This window comes from Felis catus, chromosome X, assembly GCF_018350175.1.
Source record: "Felis catus isolate Fca126 chromosome X, F.catus_Fca126_mat1.0, whole genome shotgun sequence".
NCBI classification, from domain to species: Eukaryota; Metazoa; Chordata; class Mammalia; order Carnivora; family Felidae; genus Felis; species Felis catus.
The window spans coordinates 126,922,012-126,935,869 of NC_058386.1; the positions used below are offsets into that span (position 1 = coordinate 126,922,012).

A 13,858-nucleotide genomic window follows, 5' to 3' on the forward strand; every position below is an offset into this window, starting at 1 on the left:
ATGTAGTTCCAACAGTTGTTGTTTCGCTTTTGTTTCCCTTGCCTGAGGCTGAATAAAAAAACACAGGAAACAGTAAGTATTGGCGAGGATATGGAGAGAAAGGAACTCTCATGTACTGTTGGTGGGAATACAAAGTGGCATAGCTACTGTAGAAAACAGTATGGAAATTCCTCAAAAAGTTAAAAATGGAATTACCATATGATCCAGTCATTCCACTACTGTGTATTTACCCAAAGAAAATGAAAACACTAATTGGAAGATATATGCACCCCTATGTTTATTGCAGCATTATTTACAATAGTTAAGATATGGATGCAACCCAAGTGCCCATCAATTAAATGAATGAATAAAGAAGATGTGGTACACACACACACACACACACACACACACACACACACACACACAATGAATTATCACTCAGCCATAAAAAGGAATGAAATCTTGCCATTTTCAATGACATGGATGGAGCTAGAGAGTATATAATGTTAAATGAAAAAAGTCATTCAGAGACAAATACCATATGATTTCACTCATATGTGGAATCTAAGAAACAAAACAAAAGAGCAAAGTGAAAAAGAGAGGGAGAGAAACCAAGAAACAGACTCAACCATAGAGAACAGACTGATGGTTACCAGAGGGGAGTTGGATAGAGGGATAGGTGAAGTAGGTGATGGGGATTAAGGAGTTCACTTGTTGTGATGAGCACCAGGTGTTGTATAGAAGTGTTGAATCACTATATAGTAAACCTGAAACTAAGATTACACTCTTAACTATACTTGAATTAAAATTTAAAAATAAAATTTAAAAAACATTGAGACACCTCTTTTCACCCACAAGATTGGCAGGATTTTTAAAAACTGTCCATGTCTAGATATCAATAATGTGGGAAATTACACTTTCATATATGACTGGTAGGACTGTGAATTATAACTTTATTTGGGGGCAAAAGTCTGGCTATCTATTAAAAATAAAAATATGTATACTGTGACTTAGAAATTCCAGTTTAGGTCAGTGAACTTCAAGATAGGTCAATAGAAACTATCCAACCCACAGATGAGAGGGAGAAAGAAAAAAATATGATGAAAACATTAAGGTATGTAGGACAATACCAAGAGGTCAAACATTCTTATAATTAGAGACCTGGGAAAGGGGATAGAGAATAGGGTAAAAAATTTATTTAAAGAAATAATGACCACAATCTTTCCAAATTTGTAAAAACAAATGTACAGATCCTAGAAGATCAGTAAACCCCAAACAGGATAAATATGAAGAAAATCACAGCCAGAGAAAAATAACCTCCAGGGGAAGAATAATTCAATGGAATCAAAACTCAGCTATTACGAATGCCAAAAGATTGTCAAATAATATTTGGAAAGTACTAAAAGGAAAAAAAAAACACCTCTGAACCCAGAATTCTATGTCCGGCAAAATTAGCCTTCAAAAGTGAAGACAAAATAAAGACATTTTCAAATAAGATAAAATGAAGAGAATCTATTTCCAGCATACTTGCACCATAAGGAATGCTAAAGGAAATTCTTCAGATTGAAGAGAAGTGATCTGAATGGAAGTGCTGCATTGGTAATAGTAAATAGGTAAATATGAAGGAATTTTTTTCCTCATAAGTGTCTAAAACTACATATGACCATTTAAAGCAAAAAATTATAGCATTTTCTTATGTGTATTGGTAAGTATATAGATGTAATCCATATGGAAATTATAGCATACAGGATAGGGGGGTGATAGATGTGTCTACATCATACATAGCAGCTGGGGCGAAGGCCAGTATAATGTTAGTGCTGTTGAGGCTATGACCTCATCCATATCTACAGGTAAGCGAACTTAGATGACTGAGGTGACACTTACCTTTAGGCAATCTCCCTGAGTACAAAGGACTGACGTCAGTGATTCCATGAGGGTAGATGTTATATGGTCGGCTTGCTTGATTTTTAAATATAATCTGCAAGTAAAAGTGAAATAGAAGACCAAGTCTTAAAAGGGCCAGGATCAACCAGTGTGGCCCATCTCCAGAAGACAAAAGCTGCCTTATGTCCATACTGTAGGGGTTTGAGCCCACATAAAGCTCAAAACATTTGTTCTTTCTGTATAACTGCTCAGATAGTCACTTAGGTTTTTCACTAAAGGCCCCTTTCCATTTCTTTACAGTTATTTCACTTGTTCAGGAAGTATTCTTTGCACCTTCTCAAACTAATTGAAATTGAATGTCTGCTGAGGACACTGCTTCTTCTCAGCCTTTTCCCACCATTTGGGCCCTAGTTCCCCAACAGCTGAGAGGAAAACAGCGATTCAGGTGATAAAATTCTTCACTGAATGAGCAGGGACGACTAGGATGACAGCACTCTCGACTGCCCCAGGATATATGCTGGCAATCATTCCCCTAGCTTAGGGCCCCCTGATATACATATGAAGGGTCTCATGACTACTAAACGATAATAAATGGAGTTTCCCTAGCAACAGCTAGCCCCTTAAGGTCCTGGAAACCTTGTTTCCAAAATTTCTTAGAGACTTACTCTATCCCTGACCCCCACCAAACCTGAGGGTATATAATCAGTTACCCATTACAACCCCAGTGCAGCTCTTCCTGCCCACAGGTCCTGTCCACATGCTTTAATAAAGTCACATTTTTGCACCAAAGGCGCCTTCAAGAATTTTCTTGGCCATCAGCTCTGGACCACCCCACCATCACCCTAAAACTTCATTACTGTTAGGTTTTCCTAGAAATTCACCTTCCCACTTACTTAGTTGACTAATATCTGCTTCCAGATTCTCACTGTCAAGTGCTTCTGTTTTCACTGAGAAAAGAGAGTACTCACCCTCCCGCCATCAAATCTACCCACCTATGTGCATATATGGCCACATTCCCTCCTGCGAAAATCACCTCCTATCTAATGACAACATCTCTTCTGTTGTACTACTACACAATAAGGCTGCAGCATCTTCCATTATGAAAACTTCCTTTTGGAACAGAATAGTCACTTAACTGACTAAGCCACCCAGGTGCCCCAATATACTCATATTTTTAAAACAAATTTATAGTCCACATTTATCTGTGTAACATTTATGATATTTAGACGATCATATCCATTGGAGACAAGGCTAAATTATGAAGCTTTTAGATACTCAAAATTCTCCAGACTTTGTCTTCTGACCCAACCTTGTATCTCCTCCTCAACTTACCAACAGTGTGTCTCCAACTTCTCCATAAAGTAAAGGTCCTAGGATTCCTGATTCATACTGAATAGCTTCACGAGTCTTAAATGTTTCATCTGTGTATGCCATAAATCGAACTTTTTTGTACTTCCTACCAATCCGCTGAGGACCACTGTTCAAATATAGATGTTTATAACTTCTGCATGAGACACAAATAGATGACATGTTGGGATGCAGAGTTCTAGGTAGGGACAGGTGGCTAAAATCCAGCTCTAAAACAGCTCATGAGATTTAATCAAGGGAAGGAGGGAGAAAAATACAAGTATCCCTGATACTTAGCTATGTTAATAGGGCTATATTATTTGATTCCATATCTGTACTTAATCCCAACCATGGCTTGAGGATTTGTTGTTTTGAATAATTGGGAAGAACTTTTTGAACATGAGGAAGAGTTCATACCAAGAGTCAAAGGTGCTTACCTGTCAATGGGGGTGGGGGCCGAGGGAGCATAGTCCCAGTCCTCCTCTTCGGCGGCAATATAGTGGATCCAAGTTTTAGGATGCTTCTTGGCAACTGAGCGGATTTGAATAAAGGGAGAAGGGCTGTCGCCATCAAACCTAACCATGTCCATGTCAGAATCATAAAGATCATCATCATAATCTTCCTCTTTTTCATTAGTTTTCATCCGTAGCTGGGGTTCCTCTGGGCAGCTATCTACTTTGACATAAGCTTCCATGCCATCTGGAGTCAGACAAATCAAACAATGTCAGATTCCTACAAGACTCTGGCCTTCAAGACCCTCTCCTAAGTGTTTTCTTCTCCATGCCAGTACTCTTCTTTGCCACTCTCCTACAGGGATTACCTCCCCCATAGCTGTTCCTTGTTGCTTTCTTCCTATATGGTCTTTGCACTCACTGTTTCCCTTCAGCCAGACTCTCCTCCAATCTATGTTTTATCCCTTTTCCAACACTCACTCATTTGCTCTTACAATATATATGAATATTTCCCTTGTGGTATTGGCTCTGAGCCTATCACTCCCCAACTCCCAAATTATAAACGAGCAGACTTGACACACTGAGTATTTTCAGCATGTGGTTGCCTAGGTCAGACCAACTCCCCACTCCTCCAGTTACCTATGATTTCTATATGTATTCCATTGAATCATGATACAAACCACCGATTTAATAAGTTTATCAGGAAAAATGTCACTATAGATATAAATTTCAAGAAACATTGCAAGTTCATAAAAACATGGAAAGGTACAACTTAGAGCTAAGGAAATATGTCATATATTTTAAGAGCATGTCTGTCTGTGACTAGTTGCGAGCCCTAAAGCAATCTCATCTCTGGCTTTAAAGATGTGGATGGCAATACCTCCTTCCCAGTCTATGCCACAGGCTGTTCTGAAGCTCAATCCAAAGAAGGGGGGCCTGTTTACTGGGTGATGGGGAACAGGGTAGCTCTCAGGAGCGGCAGACAGCTAGTCTTTAAACTAGTTCATATGGCTACAAACGTTATTTATTCTAGGTCTACAGATGAAAAGTTTTATCTGAGGTCCAACAAGACAAAGCATTTTTCTGCAAAATGTGGATTAAAATCAGTGGAAACAAGTCAAAATAATAAAACAAAACATAAACCCTTCAAACTAGATAGTGACCAACCTGCATACAAATAAATAACCTATTCCTGTTGTGTGCCCAGTAGGATATCCTTTGCCCCCTAATGTCTTATCAAAAGTCCCCCAAACATGATGTAACAGATGGGGAAAAGAGGTCCCATTCTTCATCATTATAGAGGACTATAGACAAGGCCACTCACTGAACATAAGGGGGAAATAGTGGAAGTGTGGCAAGATCCAATCTCTTCTCCAAGGCAAACAAGGAATCTGAAGAGAGCATTAATACAAGAGTGGTAGGAACAAACGAGTGCTGAGTGCTGTTAGACATGAAACATTAGGCCTCCTCAAGATGTTTCTCCAACAGCCCTCAATAGCCACAAGAGGGGACTAGGCAAGGAGTGATGTTACATTGATGCAAGTTGAGGAGTTAGTGGAGTAAACACACAAGACGGCAAATGGGGGTGGGATGATCGTGTTATATGAATTTTCACAGGCTGTAGCTCCCAATGAGGTTACATTAACAATAATTTGAAAGCGTAAGCACTGTTGCCCCAACTCACTTAGATGGGACCTTTGGCCCTTCGCAAAGTCCTCATCAAGACGTCTTCGAAAACCTCATGTGGTGTGTCACCTATGCTTGGCAACTTCCACCCGCAGCGTGTCACCTCCTACCAGGTGCTGATAGAGCACCTCCGTGTACACCAGGAGTGTGGGCTTTCATGCTGAGAACTGCAGTATCGTCTTGTCTTTGCTATTTACTGCTCTCAGCATCACTACTGCTATCCTACAACCTAGGTGACTTATTTCCTTACATTTCTCATAAAACATCTCTTCGGCTATGACCTGCAATGTCTCTCTCCATGGTATTGAGGCCTAGTTAATGGGATCAGGCTGGGAAACCAATACTGTACTGTCTTCCTCCCTTTCACCACAGCATTCATTCCTAAAATATCTCCCCTCCCTCTATCATAGTCATTTAGACTAAAAATTCACCAGTACTACTAACACTCAAGCCCTCTTACGTTCAAGGTGAAATCTTTACCCTGAAAACTGACAACTAGGGCACCTCAGTTGAGTTCTAACATAATCTTATACTGGACAGTGGACACTAAAAGAAGAGCTGAATATGTATAGTACTCATTTTTAAGATCAACAGATATTACCATGCTGGTGGGAAGAGATGTGACAAAACAGTAGAAACTGGCCAAGGTCCATCAGGAATGTCTGAGCAGTGAGGAAAGTTATTGGTGAGATCTCCAAGGAGGCCTGGCGGTGGTTTCTGATGAGAAATGTGTGACCTTCAAGAAAAATTGAGTGCACTTCGGGGGTGGTGCCCATTCCAATCACATGCCAATAGACTGATTTCTTGTGGCATCCAGTCAGACCTATAAAGTAGAAATAAGATAGTTATGGTTAGCAAGTAGAGAATTTGAAAGGGAAAATGCTGTCTAGGATAGGATGGACAAACTGACCTTCAAATTTTATTACTGACTTGGAATAAAACTTTCCAAGGAGGCTAGGGTACTGCCAAACCAACAGCTCTCGCCAAGGTCACCCACCAGTGAGTGCCATGCTGCTAAATCCAACGGACCATTTTCAGCCACCTGCACCTGTTGACCATTCATTCCTTCTTGAAATTCTCTTCCTCCCTCGATCTCTGTGCCAACACCTGTCTGGGCTTTGTTCCCCTGTTGTTTAGACAGCTCCTTCTGTCTCCTTTCCTGACTCCTCAGTAAATTACAGATCACCTAGGATTCACCCCTAGCCCTTATTCTCTTATTGACCAATATTTTCTCCTTGAAAAATATCAAAATTATTCTTTTTACTACGCTCACTTCTCACATCCAACCTGATACCAGTTATGGCAATATAATTAATAACACTAATATTTACTGAGCACTTATTTTATATCAAACACTATCCAAACTATTTTACAAGTAACTCATTCACTCCCTCCAGTAACCATATGAATGTAGAAACTATTGTTATCAGGAGAGGAAACCAATGCCCAGAGAGGTTAATTAACTTGCTCAGATTGGAACCCAAGCAGCCGTATGCTTAGACTCACACTGTTAACTACTAGGGCACAGTTTTCTAGTATTTTGGTTCCCGAATGTTTCAAATATATCTATTTTTCACCATCATCACTATCCCCACCATCTTAATCCAAACTAGCTACCATTATCTCTTGTCTCCGTGTCAAGTCCCAACTCTCTAGTAAGTCCTAGAAAGCCCTGAATGGTATTGCCAATTTAAGTTTCCTGCTTTTGTTTGTGACCTGTTTGTCCCAGGGGAAGCTTAAACATCTTCTCTTTGTTCTCTGAAATTCCACAATCATAATTTTTTGTGGGAGTCTTTTTAAATATTATGCTACTGGGAAATTTTTATATGAGGACTCAAATACTTTCATCTATCATTTCTTTGATTTCTGAAATCTGTTTTAAACTGTATTCTCAATCTCTTTTCATTTTCATTTCTGGGAGATTTTCTCTATTCTAACTGCCTTCTATTGAGTTTGTATTTTGAAAACCATATTCTTCATTTTTGTGAGCATACTCTTATTTGGTTATTTATTTTTCATAAAATCCCATTATTACTTTATTGATGCAGTATCTTCTTGAATCTTTATGAAAATACTAAGTAGACCTTTTGACAAGTTTTGTTCAGTTCTAAGGATTATCTCTTTTTCTTCTGGGATTATTATTTTATTTATCTCTGCATATCCCTTTCATATTTCAGGCTTTCCTTAAATATTTGTTCATCCTTGGCCCCATCTATTTTAAGCAAAAGGAAAGAGAAATCTGTGAGCTCTGTGTACATGGGCAGGCCTTCATTTTTAGGTGACTGGAAAAAGAATCAGCCACTTCAGTTTAAGACCCCACCAGACGCCAGAATTCAGTGGGCTTTCCTCTGGGCATACGGAGCTGTCTGAAGACAACCAGAGGAGAGAGCTGTGGTGGTGAGTTAGGAAGATCCTGAGGATTCTTGAGCACAAATGGACATACCTGGCAGAGACCTGTTGACATAGCCGTTGACCGTGTGCATTTCATGCTGGGCCTGAGCAGATGAGTGCCAGCTTTTTCCTGAGGAGAGAGGAGGCAAATACAAGGCTAGCTCAGTGTCTGTCTCACGAATGACGCTCCATTTCTCCTTCCCTCCGTCCCATGCTGTGAGCAGTCTTTGCCCCCAATCAGTAAGAAAAAGGGAGAAGACAATTACTAAAAGGCAGACATTTCTTGCTCAAATTGATGGTCTCTCCTCATATTTGTCTGACAGTAGATGGGAATGGATGATGACAAGTGATAACGAGAAGGGAGAATATTGGTTAGTTTGTGCCATGAGGATTTCACTCTATTCATTCACTGACTTATTTGAAAGGGAGCAGACAGGGGTGCCTGGGTGGCTCCCTCGGTTACAGTTAAGCATCCGACTTTGCCTCAGGTCATGATCTCGTGGTTCGTGGGTTCCAGCCCCACATCATGCTCTGTGCTGACAGCTCAGAGCCTAGAGCCTGCTTCGGATGCTGTGTCTCCCCTTCTCTCTCCCTCTCCCCTGCTTGTGCTCTGTCTCTCTAAAATAAATAAACGTTAAAAAAATTTTAAAAAGGAGCAGATGAAAATCATCGTAGAAAAGGACTCTCAGTCCCTGTCCCTGTCCTAATTGCTTCATTCAGATTGTAGTAATGAAAACCCAAGAACCTGAAAGCTTGTCCACCTCCCCTCTGAAATTAATGAGTGAAAGCACTGTAAATATTATCATGGCACAGCCATCTCCCTGAAGTTGCCCCTTTGTATAAAGGACTAGCAGCTAATACTGAAACTTTCTGAAGCACCCAGCCTTTGTGGGTAATTCTCCTAAGTTCATTTATCTGTTCATCTACTAATTTCTTCATTCATCCAAACGCATTTACTGAGCACTTCTGAGTGCCAGGCACTGTGGACAGAGAAGACACTCTGCCTTCAAAGTGCTTATAATTTAGCTTAAATAGAGAAGCCAGCAATTATAAGTGAAGAGTAACGTCATAGAGATGAGAACAGGCTTTTACAAAACCAGAGAGAAGAAACTTCACTTCACCTGAAAGGGAAGGGATATAATATCAAAGTATCAGGCAATGATGATTTAGTATGATAAGGAGGAAACTCCTTTGTTTGACTTTCTAGTGGTGTTTTGAAGATGATTATTTTATTGTTTTTTTCAAAAAAGGTTGTGAAATATTATTTGAAGTAGCTAATATAAATACATAGTTGCATTTGCTCTGTTTATTGTAATGTATACTAAATTAATGCAGAACCATAAAGACAATTTACTAAAATCTACTCACAAATTTGCTTTCTGTATCCTTCATTTCATCTATGTAATATTGTGCTTTAAAAAATTTTTTTAGCATACATGACATTTTATTTTCTTGATGAGGGGATCTCTATTTTCTTCACCAGAATTGTCATTAATACAAAATCATCAGGGTTTGTATACCAAAAGTTTTCTCCAGGACCTAGTAAGCCTTCCTGTTCAACTGCATTTGTAAATAAACTTGCTGATGCATTAAAAAAAAAACTGTGGAGGGTCCCATGGGTGGCTCAGTTGGTTAAACATCCAACTTTGGCTCAGTTCATGATCCCACGGTCCGTGGGTTCAAGCCCCGCATCAGGCTCTGTGCTGACAGCTCAGAGTCTGGAGCCTGCTTCAGATTCTGTGTCTTCCTCTCTCTCTGACCATCCCCTGCTCGTTCTCTCTCTCTCTCTTTCTCTCTCTCTCAAAAATAAGTAAACATTTAAAAAACTGTGGAAATATATAAAGAGGCATCTAACCCAGACTGGAAGGAAAAGGAAAATCTTCACTTGGTGTGAAGGTGCAGACAGGCTTTCTAGGCAGAGGACACAGCGTCAACAAGGATCTGGATGCAAGAAAACACAGGGCATGTTGCAGGGCAATATAAAATGTGTTCAGCGTGGCCAGCACCTGCACAGTGAGGCAGGAAGAGGGGCCCAGTGAGGCTAGACACATCATCAGTAACAATGGAACGTCAGGGGACAGGAGAAGACAGGGAGACTAGTCAGGAGAGAGATGATGGGGTCCTCAGTTCAGAAGAAGCTGTGTAGGAGGATAATGGCTCTATTAGCAGGAGGAGGTAGCAAAAGTTCTGATACTACTGAGGACCTACTCTGTGCCACATAATGTTCTAAGTTACTTAATTGAAATCACTTACATAATCCTCACAACTATCCTATGAAAAAAGTACTATTATTTCGATTTTAAACTTAAGAAAATTGAGACACAGAGAGGTTAAGTAATTTGCAAAGGTATTTAAAAGAAAGAAAGGAAGATAAGAGAGGGTATACTCCTAGAAGCAGACAGTCAATGCTGCTTGCCAAGAGCAGAGATGTGGGGGAAATGGGGAAATGTTGGCTAAAGGCTACAAAATTTCAGTTTTAGGATGAATAAGTTCCAGAGATCTAATGTACAGGCATGATAACTATACTTAATAATACTGTATCGGACACCGAAAATATGCTAAGAGAGTAGATTACAGGTGCACTCATCACACACACAAAATAGTAACTATGTGAAGAGATGGATGTGTTGATCACCTTGACTATAGTAATCACTTTATTATCTTCTGTATATCAAATCATCATGTTGTACCCCTTAAATATGCACTTTTACGAACATTTCCTTTAAAAGACACATGAAAAGATGCTTAAAATTACTAATCATCAAAGGGGCGCCTGGGTGGCTCAGTCGGTTGGGTGTCTGCCTTTGGCTCAGGTCATGATCTCACAGTTTGAGTTTGAGTCCCGTGTCAGGCTTTGTGCTGACAGCTCAGAGCCTCAAGCCTGCTTCGGATTCTGTGTCCCCCCTCTTTCTCTGACCTTACCCTGCTCGCACTCTCTCTCTCTCTCAAAAATAAACATTAATGGCACAAAAACAGACACATATACCAATGGAACAGAACTAGACCCACAAACGTATGGCCAACTCATCTTTGACAAAGCAGGAAAGAACATCCAATGGAAAAAAGACAGTCTCTTTAACAAATGGTGCTGGGAGAACTGGACAGCAACATGCAGAAGGTTGAAACTAGACCACTTTCTCACACCATTCACAAAAATAAACTCAAAATGGATAAAGGACCTAAATGTGAGACAGGAAACCATCAAAACCTTAGAGGAGAAAGCAGGAAAAGACCTCTCTGACCTCAGCCGTAGCAATCTCTTACTCGACACATCCCCAAAGGCAAGGGAATTAAAAGCAAAAGTGAATTACTGGGACCTTATGAAGATAAAAAGCTTCTGCACAGCAAAGGAAACAACCAACAAAACTAAAAGGCAACCAACGGAATGGGAAAAGATATTCGCAAATGACATATCGGACAAAGGGCTAGTATCCAAAATCTATAAAGAGCTCACCAAACTCCACACCCGAAAAACAAATAACCCAGTGAAGAAATGGGCAGAAAACATGAATAGACACTTCTCTAAAGAAGACATCCGGATGGCCAACAGGCACATGAAAAGATGTTCAGCGTCGCTCCTTATCAGGGAAATACAAATCAAAACCACACTCAGGTATCACCTCACGCCAGTCAGAGTGGCCAAAATGAACAAATCAGGAGACTCTAGATGCTGGAGAGGATGTGGAGAAACGGGAACCCTCTTGCACTGTTGGTGGGAATGCAAATTGGTGCAGCCGCTCTGGAAAGCAGTGTGGAGGTTCCTCAGAAAATTAAAAATAGACCTACCCTATGACCCAGCAATAGCACTGCTAGGAATTTATCCAAGGGATACAGGAGTACTGATGCATAGGGCCACTTGTACCCCAATGTTCATAGCAGCACTCTCAACAATAGCCAAATTATGGAAAGAGCCTAAATGTCCATCAACTGATGAATGGATAAAGAAATTGTGGTTTATATACACAATGGAATATACGTGGCAATGAGAAAAAATGAAATATGGCCTTTTGTAGCAACGTGGATGGAACTGGAGAGTGTGATGCTAAGTGAAATAAGCCATACAGAGAAAGACAGATACCATATGGTTTCACTCTTATGTGGACCCTGAGAAACTTAACAGGAACCCATGGGGGAGGGGAAGGAAAAAAAAAACAAACAGGTTAGAGTGGGAGAGAGCCAAAGCATAAGAGACTCTTAAAAACTGAGAACAAACTGAGGGTTGATGGGGGGTGGGAGGGAGGAGAGGGTGGGTGATGGGTATTGAGGAGGGCACCTTTTGGGATGAGCACTGGGTGTTGTATGGAAACCAATTTGTCAATAAATTTCATATAAAAAAACATTAAAAATTAAAAAAAATACTAATCATCAGGGAAATACAAACAAAAAGTGTAATCACATCAAAAAGACAAGAAATAACAAGTGCTGGTGATGATGTAGAGACAAAGGAACCCTGTTACACTGCTGGCGGGAATGCAAACTGCTGCAGCCACTCTGGAAAACAGCGTAGAGGTTCCTCAACAAGTGAAACATGATCCAGTAATTCCACTTCTGGGTATTACCCAAAGAATTCAAAAACACTAACTTGATGGGATACATGCACCCCTATGTTCCCAAGTATAGATTCATACATGACTGGATAAAGAAGATGTGGTATGTATGTATGTATGTATGCATATATATATATATACACGTATGTGTATGGGTGTACATGTGTGTGTATATATATGTGTGTATACCCACACACATATATATGCACATGTGTATACACACACACACACATGATATATAAAACTTGGCCATAAAAAAGACGGAGATCTTGCCTTTTTGCAGCAACATGGATGGACCTAGAGAGTATTTCAGTTATGTTAAGCGAAATAAGTTAGACAGAGAAAGAAATACTATACTATATGGGTTCACTTTTATGTAGAATCTAAAAAACAAAACAAAGCAGAAACAGACCCACAGACACAGAGAACAAACTTGTGGTTGACAGAAGAGGGTACAGGGGTGGGTAAATGGGTGAAGGAGGTTAAGAGATACAAACTTCCAGTTATAAAATAAATAGGTCACAGGGATGAAAAGTACAGCACAGGGAATATACTCAATACTCCTGCAATGCACTCATCATGGTGAGCATTTCATAATGTATATAGGTGAATCACTATGCTGTATACCTGAAACTAATTTAATATATGTCAACTATACTTCAATTAAAAATGTTTTTAAATTTTAAATAAAAAATACATAAAATTCTCTAAAAAAGGAAGAGGTATTTAAAGTTAGAACTAGAAGTCTCTGTTGATGGATTTAATGAAACTCAGGTTGTATTTTTTCTTGAAATTCAGTTTTCTCCCCATCTCTTTCATTCCTGAACAGTAGTTTATGATCTTTCTATAATCTGGACAATAGCAGCCCTCATTCTCGAGTACCAGATTAAATTAATATATGTGATTTGTTTCAGGAGCCCAGGATTCAGACTGTGGCTCACTCACCTTCATCAAATACAGCAAACAGGAGTACAAATTCATGCAAGGTCTGTGTCCTTTCTTCAGCCAGACTTCCTGAAAAAGAAGTGAGAATATTTGTCTTCTATTACAAATCTTATCACAGGAAATCAGCACGAATAGCTGCTTTGTCTCTTGGTCTCCTGTTAACTTTACATAGTATTGCTTCTTGGTGTCAGGCCTTCTGTACCAGTTTTTGTAAAACTGTTTGGGGTAAAGCACTTTTTTTTTCATTTCAAATTTGTTCCAGAGCAGTACTTTTGTAAAACATAGGAAAAACAAATTACTGAGAAAATGAAATTAAAGAGACATACAAAATACAAGTCCATATAATCATATTTCATAAATATGTATGTGTTCAGAACTAACAGAAAAGAGAAAAAGAAAAATTATAAAAACTGTAAATACTGTTCATAGAAACTGTGCACACAGGCAATTAATATAGTTTCTATTATACTTTTAACTTTTTTAACTTATGCAATTGTACATACACAAAGCATTATGACCAAAATAATAATTATCAATAATAAACACCTATAATCACAATTTAAATCAACACCATGTATATCAATATTTAAAGTTGTTAATGTAACAAATGAACTTGCTTCATGCTTT

The 13,858-nt window shown here is 39.3% G+C and overlaps 1 protein-coding gene across 2 annotated transcripts in view; it reads right to left on the reverse strand.

The window, feature by feature from the left end:
- F8 (coagulation factor VIII) overlaps positions 1-13,858 on the reverse strand; it is a 131,052-nt gene that overhangs the window by 70,714 nt on the left and 46,480 nt on the right. For both annotated transcript variants that reach the window (XM_045051148.1, XM_004001054.5), the window contains 6 exons: positions 13,232-13,300; positions 7,792-7,869; positions 5,950-6,171; positions 3,648-3,909; positions 3,196-3,367; positions 1,864-1,957 (listed from right to left, as the gene is read on the reverse strand). In XM_045051148.1, the coding sequence (XP_044907083.1) occupies positions 1,864-1,957; positions 3,196-3,367; positions 3,648-3,909; positions 5,950-6,171; positions 7,792-7,869; positions 13,232-13,300 (897 nt within the window). The remainder of the gene's footprint in view (positions 1-1,863; positions 1,958-3,195; positions 3,368-3,647; positions 3,910-5,949; positions 6,172-7,791; positions 7,870-13,231; positions 13,301-13,858) is intronic.